General features: G+C 45.4%; 1 protein-coding gene across 2 annotated transcripts in view; it reads right to left on the bottom strand.

The window, feature by feature from the left end:
* The window catches only part of SLC2A11 (solute carrier family 2 member 11), a 539,079-nt gene that overhangs the window by 73,926 nt on the left and 446,134 nt on the right, over positions 1-19,019 (bottom strand). For both annotated transcript variants that reach the window (XM_069619918.1, XM_069619919.1), the window contains exons 6-7: positions 17,585-17,733; positions 3,660-3,847 (exon numbers count right to left, since the gene is read on the bottom strand). In XM_069619918.1, the coding sequence (XP_069476019.1) occupies positions 3,660-3,847; positions 17,585-17,733 (337 nt within the window). The remainder of the gene's footprint in view (positions 1-3,659; positions 3,848-17,584; positions 17,734-19,019) is intronic.

The following is a 19,019-nucleotide window of genomic DNA, read 5'->3' on the forward strand; positions in this document are numbered from 1 at the left end:
GAATGGAACAGTACTTTGCCGTCAAAAGGCCGAGGTGTCAACATGATGCGCTGCGGCCTCGAGCATATGCTGCGCCAGAACCCTGGCATCTGACAAGCCATCCTTAAAATCAACCAGCTTGTCCGCGGGAATGAACTCCTCAAATTCAGATAGACCTTTCCACATTTTCATATTTGCCGCCGCTAAAATGAGCTCTGCGTTCGCCGGACGCAACTGCAGGGCTGAATTAGCGAAGATCTTTCTCCCCAAGGAGTCAAGCAACTTGTTCTCCTTGGCCAGAACCTGGGCTGCCGCTGTAGGAGACGCGGAAGCCGGTCTGGCTTGTGGCGTGGCAGCCGCCACCACTGTAAAGGAAGGGAGAAGGCAAGATGCTAAGGCTACCTCTTCCGAAGTGTGAAGCCAATAACGAGTGTTAATCCTCTTTTTAATGTGAAGATCAGTGTGGTTTATCCCAGACCTTTCGGACCGCGGCCAAAACATCCCTCTGGAGGAACAAGCCGGTATGCTCCTGAGGAGACAAGGTGAATGCCCCAGAAAGCAGCCCCTTTTGGGGAGCGGGTGCCTCAGGTACAGGTACATCCAGAAGACACATCATGTCCAGAACCCGGTCATGGAATGCTCTAAAAGAGCGGGGCTGGTCCTCGCTATCCTGATCTCCTTGCGTGTCATCCAACACGTCCAGATCGACCTGCGTCACATCTGGCTCTGCCGAAGACTTGTTTATTGGAGACAAGGGAGGCAGGGGCGGAAGGGCTGGAGGTGGGCCAATCGGTAGAGTTGAGACAGCTGCCGGAACAACCAGTGTTACGGCTGGAACCGTAGGCACAGGAGTAGGCGCTGGAGGGAAGATTTCCCTAAAAAGACCTCTGAAATACTCTTTCATGGGGTCAGAGTGCATAAGCCTCTGAAATGTTCCGAAAAAGGCATCATCCACTCAACATAGATCTAAGGAGCCGATGTAGCAGGAAGCGAGACCATGTTCGGTAATGGCATCCGAGCATTCCAGTCATAAACTGGATGAAAAGGATTTGCACAAGGAAGTCGATGTTCACCTGAAAGCACGCCCCCAGCACCCGACGCCGATGGTGTAGGTGTAAGGGAGGAACCCAAAATGGTCGCCGTAGTTCGTGCGGGAACGGGCGCCATTTTGTCAGTGTCTGAGGAGAACTGCGTCACATGTGTGAGTGGGGAAGGGGTCTCCACAGATGGGTCAGGGGCCTTGACTTGGGCCTTGACTTTAGCCTTGACACAAGGAACCCCGGCAGAGCCGGTACTGTGTAGCCTAGGATGTTTCTGAGACATACTATTAGCCAAATTAGCCTCTAGAAGAGGAACCTCGGCCGAGCCAGTAACAGAGGAATTACGGTCAGCGACCTCACTCTGTGCCCCCTCAACAGAACCGGTATCACTGCAAAGAAGGGAACGTTGAAGAATCCACCTTACAGACAAGACCTTAACAGGTGTCTCAGTTCTGTCGGTAACAGCTCCCTCAAAAATGGCCACAAACCTTGGTTTGGTACAGAAAGCCTCTACAGAGGCCTCAGGGCACGCGCCGGTGTCTGTATGGGAAGCTCCAGACAAGGAGACCTCAAAGTAAGCTCCGGTACCCACCGCCTCAGTAGAACTGGGCCGTCGATTAGCACCCACAGGAGGGGCCTCGGATTGTAATCCGGTGCAGGCAGGCCCCTTCCGGAAGCCCTCAGAGAAAACTCTGGTACCTTTTTTAGGCCTGGAAGGCTCCTCAGGGGAAAACCCTGGTAATAGAGCTTATAAAGCCCCTCCCCGACCGGGAAGGAGTCTCCCTGCCGGGGTGCCCTAAAACCTGAAGAACTTTCCGGGCGTCTCTTCTCGTCGATGAAACTCTGAAAATGCAGAGGAGGAACGCGCTGAAACACCTCCTCCCACTACAGACGATGGTGAAGTGCCCGGACCGAGACGGAATCGCAGTAGAAACACAAGTCCCACCGGTGATCCGGACCCAAACACTCTAAACAAAGAGGATGGATATCTGCCCTTGCGAAGCGTCGCTCGCAAGAAGAACAAGAAGGACCTTCTAAATTAACCGGCATAGACGGACTACAACACGACTGCAAAACCGGAGCAGGAGAGGAGGACACTGGAAGGAAAAAATCTTCAGAAGATGCAAGTGCGTCCAGTCCCGACCAGGTGGAGAAAAGGACTGATGGGCGATGCACTGGGTGGAGCTAAGGAGGGTGGAGTTATGGCCATGTGCGGTACCCCACATAAAAAGAGAAGAAGGACGTTGGAGTAAGGGATTTTGGTGTTCCTATTTCAGAGGAAGAATGGGGTCAAGACTGAAGAAGGGCTCATAAGGCATCTAAATGTACAACCATTAAGGAATCAGCATAAAAAATGTGTTATACGTGGAACCTGACCCCTCAACGTTTACATGGGATAAATGTAAAATGTCCCCCCCTATGCTGGAGGCAGTGTGGGGAAATGGGAGACCTATGTCACATGTGGTGGTCATGCGCTAAGGCCAAATTCTTTTGGAAAGAGATCCTGGGACATATAAAGGAGATCACGGGGTACAATTACCTGACTCCCCAGTAGTGGTCTTGCTGGGGGCAGATATAGAGGAGGTTTATGTCGCGAGTGGGGCCACTGCCACCTTCATTAAGCACCTACTGATGGCGGCCCGAATGGCCTTGGCCCAGGGCTGGAAAACAGTAGAGGGACCTGTCCTGGCCTGATGGTGGGTTAAAATCTGGGGCGTACTTTCCATGCAAAAGGTATGTGCATTGAGAGCCAGGACATATTAAATGTTTCTGAAGGTTTGGCTTTCTTTTCATGATTTTGTTAAAGATAGGGAACAACACTTCTATAAGCCGGCCTTGCTTAAAAATGTCAGTGTGTTCTGATTGTGTGTGTGTGTGGGGACATCCGGTGACCAGGATATGTGTACAGTAGATCCAGTAATACTAGTATGTGTATGGGGAGATCTGTTGGTCAAGTCATGTGTTAGGTGATGTAATGGTGATAAGACTATGTATATCAGATGTGGGGTTCAGACCTTGTAAGGGAGAGATCTGTCAATCAGACTCAACAAAGATTAACATGTCTAGCCTATGCAAATGGCTGAGGTTAGGTCATCAGAATGTAAGTGTAAGGGATGATCTGGTGACATACACAGACATCACATTATTAGAGTGTACAATGGAGGAGATCTGAGTACCTCTTAGTAAGTGCAATGGGAGATCCAATGATCCATGTATGTGCATGAGGGAAAGTCTGGGGACATATCAGTAAGGCAAACAGGACACATGTGGATCACATTCTATAATGAAGCTATCCGGTGAGCAGATGGTGCATAAGGGTGAGATCTGGTAATACAAGTATGTGCAAAGGAATAGTCCTACTATGCAAAATTGTTATTGAACCACTGGAGAAACCCAGTTTATGGCTGCATACTGTACAGGCTGACAGAAGTGACAGATTGTGTTTTAGATCACTCATAATATGACCAAAAACAAGAACAAGGCTCTGCTGAATACATTTGAGAGTACATTTTGAGGGATGAGGGCAACATAGGAGAGATGCTGTTAAAGTAGTGTTCAGTGTTTTTTTAATACTAATCAGTTGTGAGGGTCTCATCCTGTTCTTTGATCAATGTATTTGTGCGGTTCAGTCCAACACACCGAATCATTGCCACACAACTGCATGGCACTGCTCAGCACAATAATGGTGATCAGCTGCCACCTCAAGGAAGGGTCCCGGAACAGATCCCACAGTCTTTTGGCCTTCTGACCTTTGATGGCCGTCTGCTCTGCCAGCATCTCCTCCATCTCACTGCTGAGGTCACTGTTTCCTCTGAACCGCTGCAGCGCTGCAAGGCAAACATAGATCTTAATCAAATAACAGACCATTCACTCAACCAAAGGACAATTAGTCAACATGCTATCAACATTAAGATTTATCAACACATTTCAATAATAAAAGAACAATCAGTCAAATAGTGTCATCAATGAAGCGCCACCAATGACATAATAGCATACCAAGCATCAAATAACATTAAATGAAAGCCCTTAAATGAACAGCAGAATGTTCCACCATTCATGAGTTCTCCACTATGACATAAAGCTCCACTCATGTGAGAATGTTTGATTAATGATGCTCCATCAAAATAAAATAAGGTGTCACCAATTAAAGTACACACCATGAGTGGCAGACTGTGTTCCATCAATGGCACCACTATCACATCAATGGTAGATCTCTGCATCAACGACAGAATATTCCACCCATGACAATATGTTTCACCACTTGTAGACCACTTAACCAAGGGTAGACTAATACACAATGAAAGACCAATCACTCTACCAAAGAAATGTAGAATGAGATGCACACCCTATTGTGCTGAGGTTGTGAATGAGGAAAATCAAGGACTAAGAATACTGGAATCACACTTAAGGTAGCCTTCCCTTACTCTTTCAACCTGCTCTCCCTCTTTCACAGCTGGGTGGGAATCAACTGACAATAGAAACCCAAAAATTGCAGTTGGAGAAAAAACGTCAAGAAAAAAGTTTGTGCAAGAGTTACTTTCCAAGTAGAATCTTTCCAGAAAGATGAACCAAGCAAATCATTCTTAGAAAGCATAAGAGTGCCCCAAATGACTGCCCTACATATGTCTGCTATGTCAACTTGTTTCCAGTTTCCAGACCAGTGGGTGGTACCTACCTCATTCTGAAGCCTGATGCTAAGTTAGGCCCATGACACGGCTACACCCGGTCATCGGGGGTTTCATACTACTCTAGAAATCTTGCAGGAGGTTGCATACTGGCCAAACATGGCAGGACTTCAACCGATATTTGAAGGGGTGTCTTGTGTGTGCACAATTTCAGCCAGGTTCACTCACACACCGAACTCCCCTCCAGAAGAGGAGGATGACACTGCCTTGGTCAGATTTACAAGTAGATTTCATCGGGCCCGTGATTCACTCCTCTAAGGGGAACAAGTACATGTTAACAGTAACGTGCTTGTTCACCAAATGGGTGGAATGTCTCCCGGACCCAAATTGCAAGGCAGAAACAGCAGCTGCCCTGATGACCAACTACATTTTCTTGCGTTTCGGCCTACCCAAAATGATTGAGTCAGACCGAGGAAGTCACTTCACCAGCAAAGTGATGACAAAGATGTGGGAGATACTTGGGGTAAAAAGGAAACTTCATATTGCATACTGTCATACTCTAGTGAGGGAGTCGAGAGGTACAATAAAACCATTGTGAGCATTCTAAAAAAAGTTTGTGGCAGATTGTGGGCCAAGTTGGGACATCTGATTACCGCTTGTCCTGATGGCCATCACATCTAAACCACACCATCTTCTGCGACCAAAATGTCTCCAGTTGAGCTATTGACTGGACGAAAAAATGGTGCTACCTCAGCATCTGCTCTATAGAACACAAGAGCAGACACTGATAAACGCCTCCACAACTCATGAATATGTTGAGAATCTAAGAAAGCACCTTCATGCTCTTGCGTACGCTCAGCGGAATCTGGAGAAAATCGGCAGAGGGGATGAAAACTCAATATGATTTAAAAACAACCAAAAAGGAATACCAAGTAGGAGACAGGGTCTATTTGTAAAATTTTCAGAAGAACCAGACTAAGGAGAGAAAATGTCTTCCCTCCTGGCGCGGTCCTTTTGAAATTGTAGACAAAATATCACCTGTCGCCTGCAGAATCCGCATCCCCACAGGAAAGTTGTCAGTAGTGAAATGGATCCACATTAACCAGTTAAAAAGTTGTCACCCCAGACACACTCTGCAGCTGATTGAGGAGCCAAAGGAAAGCCAAATAGAGGAGACCTCTGGAGAATAAGAAGCAAGAAAAAGAGAAAGCAGGCAGGAATAGGTAGGTCCATAGGTATATCTATGTAACAGGGAGTACTTTTCGTTATTGTTATTGATCACGAAACTATGGTGTAAAAGTTAAATCATGTCTTTGCATTGTTAATTAATTGTTTGCTGATATTGTTCAAGTACTTTAAGAAATGTAAATATATGTTTTGTTCCACTGATGTCAACCTTCCGGGAAAACTGTCAGTGAAAGATTCTAAAACCTGTCTTTATCTATCTCCTATTAGAGTACTAATTCCATTCTCTCTTAGACCGATGAGGACCTCCCCGGGGACCTGGAAAGGGAAGGAAGGAAAGGGGATGTCACTCCACACTCTCCAGCGAAAGATAAAGGGAAGAAAGGAAAGGGGCATTGCTCAACACTCTCCAATGGAAGACAGAGGTAAGATCCGGGCGGGTCGCTCCACACTCTCCAACGAAAGGCCGAAGGAAGATCTTGGCATGCCGCTCCCAGACGAAAGATGAACTCCACTGGATGGACCCCACTTTGCCCTACTCTCCCTCAACAAAATGTCTCCGTAAAGGGGAGGGGGGGGGGGTCTGTGGGGTACATTTATCAGCCCAGAAGAACTTTCCCTACATCACCAAACTGCATTTTCAGCAGTTACATGAAGAATGACTGCACTGGCTCTGCTGAGCACTTATTCCCTGGCATCAAAACTGTGTTTTAGCAGGGGGAAAGGCTGAACCCTTTTGGGATTATCCAGTGACCAGACCTGCTTTGCCCAGTTGATGCGCCCCGCTGTCTACTGAGACCAGACTCTGGTTGCCCTGCTGTGTTCCTAGAGGAGAGCCCTGATGTTCCCCAAGTGACCAGATCTTGTCCCATATCCTGAGGCCCGGATGGCTGTCCAAACTATTCATTCAAGTGCTTGTTGTAAGTAATTCCCTTCGCCAGTAACCAAAAACTGCATCCCTTGCTTTGTTACATGGTATTATGTCCAATCCCATAGAAATCCCCATAGAAATCCCATAGAATCCTATAGAAATCCTATAAATACCCTAGCAAAATCCTTAAAAATGGTCATAATCCTCTGTGTATCCTGTCCTTAGGAAAATCTGTGTTAATTTCCATGTGTTAGCGCCATTCTTTCCAAATCATTTCAGTCCGCTATGTAAGTCCTTAGTACTATTTGGAATAAATTAATTAATTCCCATATAAAGAGACACATGGCGTGAAGGGGTTAAAATTGCAAATTAACCTTTGTCGCGGACAGCGTTCCTCTTTTCTAGCCACTAAAATATAGTCTCAGTAAAACTTGTCATTTTTCTTTTAAAACCGATTCTCCCCGTGCAACTGCTTTCATTTTAAAAAGCCGATTTTTCCTTTCCCTGTAAGAATCCCATACTGTAACCGATCAACAGTCACCCTTCACTTTCAAATCATACCTGCGATGTGCCTTTGTACCTTAGCATTAACACTGCATTCCAATTTTGTCTGTTTAGCTCATTTCCCAAGCCGTTTTGCTATTTGAAACCCATGAAACGAAGCAATTGAAATTTTGCCGTGTGTGATTTTTGCTGCACTGTGTTTTCCATAGTCGATTTTCTACAGTTTGCCCGTTGTTTAGTACATTGCCTTGTAGCTTGTGAGTTTTCATGCTTCTTTGATACAGCCACACACATTCTTGCCTTATTCATTCAACCGCACTTGTAAAACAACTGTTTAGTAATTCTGAGTGCCATTTTGCTCCTTTTACAAGGGAGCTCAATCCGACTGTTGCCTCCCATTCAGGGGTGGAAGGTTCCATTTCAATCCGATTTTTGCATAGTATACCTGGCTCTCAACCCATACAAAATTTGGTTAACAGGGGTTTGAGGGAGTGTTGCAGGGGGAATGCTTAACTGTGGTGCCATTTAAAAGCACTACCCACAAGTAATCTTGCTATCATTCATTTGTGCATGGTATATCTTATACTAGAAGGTTAAACTAAGTGTATTCTATCATTTTACTGTATAATTATCACCCCCTGATGATTGCTGCCCTATATTGAATGTGTTTGATTTTTATTCATAATTAAAATAAATAAATATTTCATTATTACACATCGGCCTGGTTCATAGTCCATTGCGACACAGGGTGTACGTTAAGGGGGGGTCTGAGACAGGTTGGCGGCCTTATCAAAGCTGAATCCAAATTCATGAATTTAAAAGCGTATTGATTGTGCGCTGCATCCCTGGCCAGTATAAAGAGTCCTGGTCTTGCGTGTGACGCCCCTTTAAAATCCTTAACAGGAGCCAGCATGCATCTTCCCCAGAACATTGAGGTGTTCATGGTGTTGGTGGCATGCACACATTGCCCAGCAAGAAGGTTACGTTCATTATTAAGTGTCGGGCATTGAGTGAGTATGTGCCTCAAAGTTTGAATTTCATTTTTAACTTGGCACAGTCTACAAATGCTCTCAACCTTTGGGTATATTCAGGCGAGCCCCAGTCAATACCAAAGGGAGCTGTTGTAGCCTTGCTAACGTGAATAGGCACCTAATTTTGATGCTCAGTAATTTCAATAAATAAGATTGAAGCTTAAAGGGCAAGTAAGTTAATCCAACGTTTTCCTGCATGGATTGATAATTTTTTAGCAGATCAAGATTGGCACCAAAATCCTAACCAAAGGCTTTAACACAGAGCAGCATAATTAATTTATAAGGTTCGAGGGCCCAATCTATTGGCCATTCGATTTCCTCATAAAAAAAACAAGACAAGACTCTGAACTCCTTTAGCAATTTGTGTTCACCCTTCCCCAGTTCTTGACACAGCAGAGCGTGAATCGGTATTGCAGATTTTGGGATGAATTTAATCCACATAGACATAGTTCAGATTTTAAACATGGCATATAAAGATGCCAGTCATAGTTCAAGCGTCTGCATAAAGACAGGTACACATTTTGATAAGCCCAACATGCTTCATTGTATGGCACCTTCAAGTTGACTTAACAACGCATGGCGAAGACCGGGGCAAGTCTCAAGGCAATACAATATAGATGGGCCTATGCTTTGCTTGTACACTGTAACTAGTCCACTAATACTCTAGCAGTTATATGGCCTAACAAAGTTCATAATAGAGCCCATTTTCATATTTGCCTTTAATTCGATACCAACCTTGATGTCTCGTACCAATCTCCTATTTGTAATCAAGGAGCCCAAGTACATATACGTTGGTATTGTTTCAAACATACTGTTTTACACAAGTAAGGATTCCATAGGGGGCGCTAATATTGCAAAGAAAATAATGAATTACATAGCAAATAACCAAGGCATATCATACCGATACATGATTTGTGACGTGACTTTGTGTCTGATGGTTTATACCGTATCATTCAGTTATTGTAAAAGACAGATCTTTATATGTCAGAAAGTAAAAGATCCTTTAGCAATAAGGTGGCCAGATCTCCTTTGTGTCTGAAAAAGAATGCGCAGAGTTTATTGCAGAGAGATATTGATATAAAGTCCATTTCTGGAATCAAAACAATGTTGCTTGAAGTAAAAGACTGGTTATCTTACCCGAGGGGTCTTGCGCTTATACTGTTTCCTGGAAGAGTTGGTTCTAGCTCCGTGCATGATGGGAATGTTTTAATCTCAAACTGACTGATGTGTATAAGGAACCAGACGGTCAAACTCAGCAATGGAAGAGATAGGTTATGAACTGAGCCCCTGCTGGATTGGAAGGTTGTGAGCACTCACAAGAGGCCAGCATTTCTCCATGGCTATGTGGAGCAGTTCAGAGAAACATATCTGGCAGTGCCAAAAGGGGCGACAAGGATCATTCTCCAATTCTGAAAACTTTTCAACCTCAGCAATGTGCTCCAAAAAGGGACACACCACGGAATGCATACAGAAACGCTGCCGAATACTCCCATTTCGAAAGCTTCCCCTAGGTAGGGAGCCTATTCCCAGATGGGAGCCATAGCTCTGAGTTGCAAATAAGTCTATGCATGGGACCGAATCTGCTGAAAAATATTCCTGTTCATTTTTCATTTGATTGGACAAGAATGAGCCTGCTTAATGTGTCTGTTTTCACCCCGCTTGTCCCTCAAATGGTATGGCACAATGAAAGCTTTGTTCATCATAAGCCACCACTCCCAACTTCGAGAAACCAGGCCACAAAGGGAGTGCAATGTTGTTCTTCCCTGCTTGTTGAGATAAAATATGGTGGTTGTGCTGCCGGTGAAAATGTGGGTAGACATTTGATGATTTTGATTTTGACAAGACCACCCCCTTACCGGGCTGAACAAAGTAGGATGGGTCAGTAGTCATTGTGATCTGAGATAGCAAACGTTGGAAAAGGGAACCGTTGAGTATATTTTTCTCTTTGGATCCACCATTGAATTTAATAATTCCCTCTATAATGACAATATTTTGGGATTTGACAGCTAGCAACAGGTCGCAGTGAGTTAAAAAGGAAAGCTGCAAGGGCCTCATCTGAGCCTGGCTAGGTGCCCAATCAGAATGTAGTGGCAATGAAGCCCAGTAAACTCAAACCACCAGGTAGAGGTCTGACTCCCAGAATAAAGATGATGGATGGCTTGATGTTACACTGCAATCCTCTCTGGAGAAGGAAACAACATTTCAAAGTTGTACCCAAATTAGTTCCTCTGAATTGTATTATCTGAGAGAATGGTAGACAAGAGATTTCTTAAGGTGATTGAAACCACTGAGGCATAAGGACAATCGCGAATCAGAGAAAGACTGGGCAGATTCTCTGCAAGAGGAGGATCTACGAATAAACAATTGCCCATGTATGGTAAACGTGAATTCTCTGAATTCGATAGTGGGATGCCGCTTGAGAAAGAACAATTGTGATGACACTTTGGGCTGTGTTCATCCAGATTCAAAGGTATTTGTACTGATAGTTCTGAACCTCAATAGACTTGTGCTAGAGTTATCCCGCGAAACATATCGGTGCTCAGAAACTCGTTGAGATCTGAAAGATGTTGAATTTATCTAATTCCTCCTAATGTTTTGAAGATGATGAAGTAGTGAGTACAGACGCCCAGGCCTCGCATTCAGTCTATAGGCATTAAGCATGAGAAGATTCTGAATCTCTTGTAACAAATCTGAGAAGACTTCAGGAACCTGAGAGGCAATGAGGGAGGTGTAGGTGGGATGTGTAAGGCAAGGTCTTCCCTGATGTAAAGTTCAATCATCAACTGTCCTGTGTGATGTTGGCCTAAGCTTTGTAAAAGGAAGAAAGCCACAGGGTATGCATAGAACTTTAGCAGAGGGGGGTCTGAATGCATTCCCTTTATGGACTCAAGAAGATATGATATAGCATCTCTATGAGAGGATAGAACGGATAGATGGTATGCAGAAGGAGAAAGAGGCAGCGGGTTTTGATTCTGAACTAAATCTATTTTTGTTCTTGGCACAGGAAGGTGACAAATAAAATGGCTTGTTCTTCCCCAATTGCCTGGCGCCTACGCCATTACGAAGGAAGGCCAAGCTATATGGCTAAAACATTTGGCAGTAATTACACCTATCTGGCATGTTTGAAAGACTTCAGAAGTAGGCAGAGAAAAGATGGGTTTCCAATAAAAAGGTCCTGTTCAGACCAGGAGGACCCAGGGCCCGACCCCCTGCTCAGACAGCAGGTAGGCATGCACCAACTTATGTTACTCCCTCTGGTTCCCCCGTGATGTTCCCTTGTGCCCCCCCATTCTCGCACACAGGTGTTGCCTGTTTTGCTTGATTCTTCCACCCTCCTCCCTCCTCACCCTACTCAAGCCTATTTCTGCAGGAGTCTGTCCTGATACATTCTGGTTTCACCATCACCGTCTTGTGGACAATGCTGGATTTGACTTTTATGGACTCACTCATTCATGGTGCGTCACCCTTTCTCAACTCTCATGCTGAACTTCTTTTGCATCTTGTACTCATGGTGGCTCTGAATCATGCTGTTCCCATCTTCATCTTGTATCCTGGCTTGCAACATTATGTGCTACTACTGACTTCTGCAATTGTATTCACTCTGCCCTCTTGCTTCTCCACTCTTTTGACTGCTAACTCTCTGTTCTCTCCTCCTTTCCCTTCTCCCTTTTCCTATCTCCTCCCCTTACTTTCTTCTATGCACTTACTCTATCAGAATTGTCCCTGGACCTAGTATGATAGCAACCTCGTCTGTCTCCTCCTCCCTCCCCTTACTGGTTTTTTCCTCCCCAACCCACCTCCAGCACTATCTGAAATGTCATCAGGCCTAATATGATAGTTGCTTGTTTTGTTCCTCCCCTACCTTTCTGCACCCCTCTCCCTCACCTCTTGTTTTTTTACCGAACTACCAGAAATGTTGTCAGGCCTAGTACGGTAGTCGCCTGTCTGTTTCCATTTCCTTCCCACTCTCCCCCTCCCTTCCTTATCTATGTTTTAGCTCTTGCACTATCTGAAATGTCGTCAGGCCGAGTACGATAGTTAATTTCACATCCTTACTGTTCATGGCCTGTAAGAATGTCATTGTTTTTTTCCCTTGTTCCGTCCCTTGCCTTGAAGCGCTTTGAAACACATTGTGTATAGGCGCTATATAAATAAACTATCATATCATATCATATCATATCATATCTATTACCTTATCTCGAATGCCAGAGTAAAGAAGGAGGTCTTAAGGTAAGCACACCTTCTCATGTATCCATATTGGCATGACGTTGCAGTAATGAATCTTCTTTGCCCTCCAACAGACAAAAAATAAAGTCTTCTTTGGCTTCCTGAAAAATGAACTCTGCAGACCTAATAGTTATGTCTAAGAAATAATGTGGCAATTTGATAACACTTTTTCCCCTGGGGATACCAGTCTTTCATGGAGACACATTCTGAGTGGAAAGTATTAGTTTAGGCAGCGACACATAAACTGGCACAGAATGAGCAGGTAGATTCTCTGTAAGCTCAAATGGTTCATCACTAGGGATACAATATTTTGAGCTCAAAGATTTTGCAATTATTGCCATGGAATGAGGGCTGGGCCAAGTAAGGACTGCTTGTTCTATAATAGAATCCTCCATTGACAGTAAATCATTGTCCGGAGTTGTAGAGGCCAATCATGGGCCTCATTATAAGTTGGCTGGTGTGGAATGAAGATGCTGGTAATGACATATACCGGCATGTTTTCCACACCAGCCACCTACGGGTTTGCCTATAATCTGGAGGTAAATCACCACGTACCAGCAAAAATTCTGGTATAACGTGCCTGTAATATCGGCACCTGTAATACCAGCAAGTCCCTCATGGAGTCCTATGACTTCATGGATGCGGACTAACACCTCCTACCGGCACTCATAATCTGGCAGTAATACTGCCGGACCGAGTGCTGGTTACGGTATTACCATTTGCCGGTATCCTGGTGGATTTACTGTCAGGATACCGGCAACCTCATAATGACCCCCATAAAGATGCTTGCTACACCTGTGTGCCCCCATGTCGAACTGTGTGCCACCCTTGCTCCTGTGTCCACCTGTGTGCCCCCCCTTGCCCCTTGTCCACCTGTGTGCCCCCATTGCCCCATGTCCACCTGTGTGCCCCCCTTTGCCCCTATGTCCACCCGTGTGCCCTCATTTCCACCTGTGTGCCCCCCTTTGCCCGTGTCCACCTGTGTGCCCCCTTGTCCATCTGTGTGCCCCCTTACCCCAGTGTCCACCTGTGTGACCCCCAATGCCCCCATGTCCACCTGTGTGCGCCCCTTACCCCCATGTCCACCTGTGTGCCCCCCTTACCCCGTGTTCACCTGTGTGCCCCCTTTCCCCCCGTGTCCACCTGTGCCCCCTTGCTCTGTGTCCACTTGTGTGTCCCCCTTGCACCTGTGTCTACCTGTGTGCCCCCCCTTGCCCCTTGTCCACCTGTGTGCCCTCCCTTGCCCCGTGTCCACCTGTGTGCCCCCCTTGCCCCATGTCCACCTGTGTGCCCCCTCTTGCCCCCATGTCCACTTGTGTGCCCCCCTCGTCCCATATCCACCTGTGTGCCCCCCTTTGTCCCATGTCCACCTGTGTGCCCCCTTGCCCCGTGTTCATCTGTGTGCCCCCCCTTGCCCCATGTACACCTGTGAACCTCCCATTACCCCATGTCCACCTGTGGCCCCCCCTTGCCCCGTGTCCACCTGTGTGCCCCTGTGTCCATTTGTGTGACCCCCTAGCCCCGGTCCACCTGTGTGCCCCCCCTTGCTCTCGTGTCCACCTGTGTGCACCCCCTGATTGTCCCCTAGTTCACCTCCCTCTTACCGCTTACCTTTCTTACTTGACTCTTGCCTCCTTCCTTCCACCTGCTTGCTCTTTCATCCTTAGCCCCTCCTCCCTTTCTCTCCTCCCCCACCCTCATCCCATTCCCTCACCCCTCCATCCCCTCCTTCTGTAAAACCCAGGCACTACCCCAATTGCCGTCAGGCATAGTAATTTTAGCCGCCTGTCCTTTGATGCAGCTTCCCTCCTCTCCTCCTCTCCCACCCCTTGTCCTGTGTAAGTCAGCACTACCTAAATTGCCGTCAAGCATAGTAATTGTAGTTTTGCCTTTTGCAGCCATCTTCCCTTCCTCTTCCCCCTTTTCACTTTTCCATTACCAAAACACTTAGTTTTATCACTGTCCCTTGACCTCTGATAATAGCTTATCTGTCCCACTCCTATCCGTCTTGTCCTCTTCTGCCTCTCCCTCCCCAGCACTAACTTATTCAGTCACCGTCCTTTTAAGATAGTCACTTCTTTTGTTCCTCTCCTCTTCCCCTCTCTCGACTACCCCACACCTCCCCCTTCTCGTGTCATTCTTGCACTGCAACAATTGCCGTCAGGCATAGTAATGTTACTGCTATTATTGTCTCCTTTTTCCATTCCTCACTTCTCCCTCATTGTTTCATGCACTTGTACTATCTGTTATGATATGATAGTTTCTTTTCTCACTTTCTGATTTGTTTCAAGGACCTGCAAGAATGTAACTGTATTTTCCCATGCTCTCTTCCTCCTTCAAGCGCTTTGAAACACATTGTGTAGAGGCACTATACAAATAAACAATCAATCAAACAATCAATCAATCAATCTTGATTTTGGCGCTCCAAACACGGTGAGTAAGTCTGAAGTCACGTATAGTCTCTGGTGCGTTCAAAGAATCACACCTATACCCCGGATGGGAAGAATCCACAAAAGCTAGTAGAGCCTTCGGCTTTTGTGGATTCTTCCCGTAATCTTACCAAATTCAAGATTGGACCCGAATTAAGGACTGACCTCTGTCTGGACCGCTGACCAAGACTACACGGTCCGCAACTCCTATCCGTGGTTCCATCCGGACACGAACCCACAGGAAACTCCCACCATTCACTACCCCGTCCTGATGAAGGGCCACCAAAGAATGGCTACAAATACAGACTTTCAAGGCTGAAACACAGTCGTGTTGACTATATGACTTCACGTTTCAGTGTTTAATCCCACCCACTGTTTTACTATTGTGCATCAGTGCACTTTGTACTGTTTTGTATATTATGTATTACCCATGTGTTCCGTCTATGGTGTCAGGGTATGTATTTTCCGTCTGATTGACTATCTATTGACCTTGGGTGAGCACCATTTGATTATTGTTATCTGTATAAATTGAGCTGTCCTGTGATACTCCTTTTGAAGATACATATCATGCTGTGATATTAATTAAAACTGTCACATGAACAATGAACATCGCAAAATTGCTTTGAATTCATAACAGGATTGTGTGTGTTGTTGGGTTCTGTGACCCTGTTCATTTGTTGTTTTGCATATTGACCTACCTGGGTAGAACAGGGCGTAACCAGGAGCCTCATTTATTGTAATAGTCATGACAGTATCAGTAATGTTTTTGTACCATACTTAATTCACATCGAGAGGCACCCAGCATAACCTCCTCCTTACTCAATACTGGAGGAAATTGGGAAAGTAGCGTAACCATTATTTCAGGTTTACAACAGCAGAGATTGAGTCTATGTAAAGGTAGCCATTTAAAGATTGTAGGCTTACACATCTTGGGTCTTGTAGGGACCTGAGTAGTAGTAGGAAACATGTTTTCAGAGGAAACGGAAGAATGCATGAATCCTCTTGTCTGACATGAACACAAAACAGTTTTTTGTGGTGTTAATATAGTCAGAAGGAGTGCGCTGAGTGTCATTGTGTAACAGTGTTACGGTGTGATAATGTTGGAGCCGCCTGCTGCATTGCAACTTCACAGAGTCTGTCTTCATTGACTACTCTTTTGGAAGTAACTCACCTCCAAAAATTGACTCCAGCGTGGAACGCACGGAGTGCGCTGAGTGTAATTCTGTCGCTGTGCTGATGAGTTCATGGTCGTTTCCTTTGTACTTCTCCTCCTCGTGCTTATGGAGATTCATATGGATTTGTTTACATTTTACCTTTTTCTTTTTTGTGTATTTCAACTGAAAACTGTGAAAGGTTTTTGTAAACCATAAAACAATTAAAATGTATATATATATATAATCAGAAGGACTGAAGGAAGAATGATGTCTATATCAGTTATAGGACTGGTCTCTGAGGAGGGAGCAATGCCTATGGTGTGCAGAGCTCATTGGAAAAGATACAAACAGTTAATGCCCTTCATGTTTGTTGTGCTATGAAGTGCACTTATTAGTAGTAGACCTTGATACCAGGCCCTTTGCTAAATGTGATCTCAGTTCTCTCTTGCAATACAGTTCTCTCTTCTTATGCTGTTTATTGTGGTAGTCAGAGGAAGAGTCAGTGGATTTAGCAAGTTTCCGTTTTTTCAGTCCAAAAGTCGCTCTCCTAGATGCTTTCAGTACTGATTTATTGGTACAGAGAAACTGAAGGGACCTCCAAAAGTAGGGAGATAAGCACACTCTTCTTGACGGATTTCTGGTCACCAGACGGTCCTTTTCCTGTTCGGGTTGGTACGCAGGATGAACCTCTCCTCCGCAAAACTCTTCAACTTGTCTGCGGTGAAAGCCTTGCAGGTAGTGCAGGCCTAGCCTCCCGAATTGCACCTTTCCCTCTGAGAAGTATTTGCAGATGCGTAAGCTAGCAGTGCTGGACAGTGAGAAGTCCCTTACAACCAGTAACTATAGGCGGTGACAACCAGGTGCCTAATCCCTCTAACTGCTAGTATTCAAAGTCTTCCAATTTTCCACATAATCCAAAGCAGCGTTTTATTCCAGATCCTTCTTCACATGGGGAATAATTGCCAGCTGAAACTGACAGGAACGGAAGGGATCAAAGTTTCAGAGACAGCTGATACAAGCTCTGTGAGGGTGGACAGGCATAAACTGCTTATCGCATTCTATGCACCTCTGAATCCTGCTGTCCGTAGCATGCACGCAGAGGGAGGCAATCTTTATAATAATGATTTCCATTGGAGTCCCAAAATGTGCCCATAAGGGACGGCATACGGCTAAAAGGAAACACTGCTTCTGAAAAGAAGAGCACGCTTTCGGAGAAACACCCTCCTGCACCAAGGCGAGGGTGAGGGAAATTCAGGAACTAGGAGATGACAGTTGTTGACCAACTGGTGAGGGTACGTACTGGTACATGGGGAAATTCTTGTGTTTACCATCTCAAATCTACATTTCTTAAAGGTATAGCTTTCTTTTGAAAAAGTGGGAAGGAAGTAGAACATGATGAAATAACTAAATATTTCACAAGATATTTACATTTGGAAAGACTCCAATTGTCGACTATTTCAGCAAACATATTATTCAAGCCAACTAAAAATGCACCGGGCACTAGCTCACTAGTAACCACAGCCCGACAGGCCACTCACCAGAGATGCACGATTCTTTGTCCCCACGGTCAATCAATAGGTATCGGGGGCTCTCGGGGAGCCATGGCAGAGTGATCAGCTGCAGCATCCCAGGCACTGCGTTGCTGGCCAGGAGGAGAGGCCAGCTCTCCTCACTACCCAAGATTTCCCTGTAAAGCATACACAAAGATACAATTAGATCCTTTCGGTAATTACGTACAAAGTGCATACAACTATCCTATCTGTTTTCAACACCCATTTTATACATGTTAAAATGGATGCAGGCATGTCAGACATGGAACTCAGACATGCCTCTCAGCACATTATGGTGAAATCCTTCCTCTCATCCCGATTCCTACTCACTTGATGCACTGCTTGCTGAGAATGTTTGTATTTTCAAAATTCTGCAATTTCTTTTTTGTTGCTATATCTGCAAACTTGTACTGACTCAAATCCCTCTATAGTGACTGAAAATCAAGGTGTCTGCCCACTGTAAAATAAAAAACAACCAAAGTAATAAGGCTTTAATATTATAGCTGAATTAAGGTCCCAGGATAGGAGCAATGGTGGGGTAGAGGGGATTGTTGCGGTTTCAGCTAGTGTAAGGGATGGTACATTAGTGATGCAGGGATTAGGCGCAGGGGGAGAAAGCCAGCATAATTTAAATAAACTGATGGATGGCCACCATGCCCCAAGCACAGACACTAGCTTCTGCTAATGGTGTCATTCATACAGAGGAGGAGGGAAACATACAAATACTGCGATTTGTAAATGTCGCCAATACCGAATATTTCACCCTTTGCACCATACTAATATCCTGACTCCCATTACTCCGACTAATGGAAGCACCGCATTCGCAACCATTAGTTGGAGTAATGGTGGTCGGGAGTTGCAGGGGAGTCCCACGCATCCATTACATGGTAGCGGGGACAATAAAGGTACAAGTAAAAAAATTAAGAAAAAAGGACACTACATAGCCAGTTCATACCCACGTTAGTGGGACAGAACTGACGCTGCAGGGATACAGGTGAGACGGTAGCACCCTTCTGTGTGTGCTGCCGTAAAGGTAAGTGGGTAGGGGGGAGGCGGCTAGGGGGATGCAGGGCACAGTGATGCATGTGATCACTGCGCCGCTCCATAATGGAAGTCGGCTTTTTGAAAGTCGACATTATGGGCGGTGCAGTGATCGCATAGATCCGTGGGAGAGATGTATAAAGAGAGAGAGAGAGAGAAAGAAAGATAAAGAGTGATGTGAGAGAGTGATGCTAGCAAAACAGAAGTGGGAGAGTGGCTACATGCTTTTACACTCTAGCTAGCTCTCCCAACACACTAACCTGGTTACCGCAAAACCTTCCTCGAAGTACACTTGGCAAACCTGTACGCCAAGCTCAATAGTGGGAGATGTGCTGATGGAGGCCCAAATCACATTCCCATGTTACCACTAAAAGCCTGCAAG

The sequence above is a fragment of the Ambystoma mexicanum genome, chromosome 10, assembly GCF_040938575.1.
Source record: "Ambystoma mexicanum isolate Mex_15411 chromosome 10, UKY_AmexF1_1, whole genome shotgun sequence".
Taxonomy (NCBI): domain Eukaryota; kingdom Metazoa; phylum Chordata; class Amphibia; order Caudata; family Ambystomatidae; genus Ambystoma; species Ambystoma mexicanum.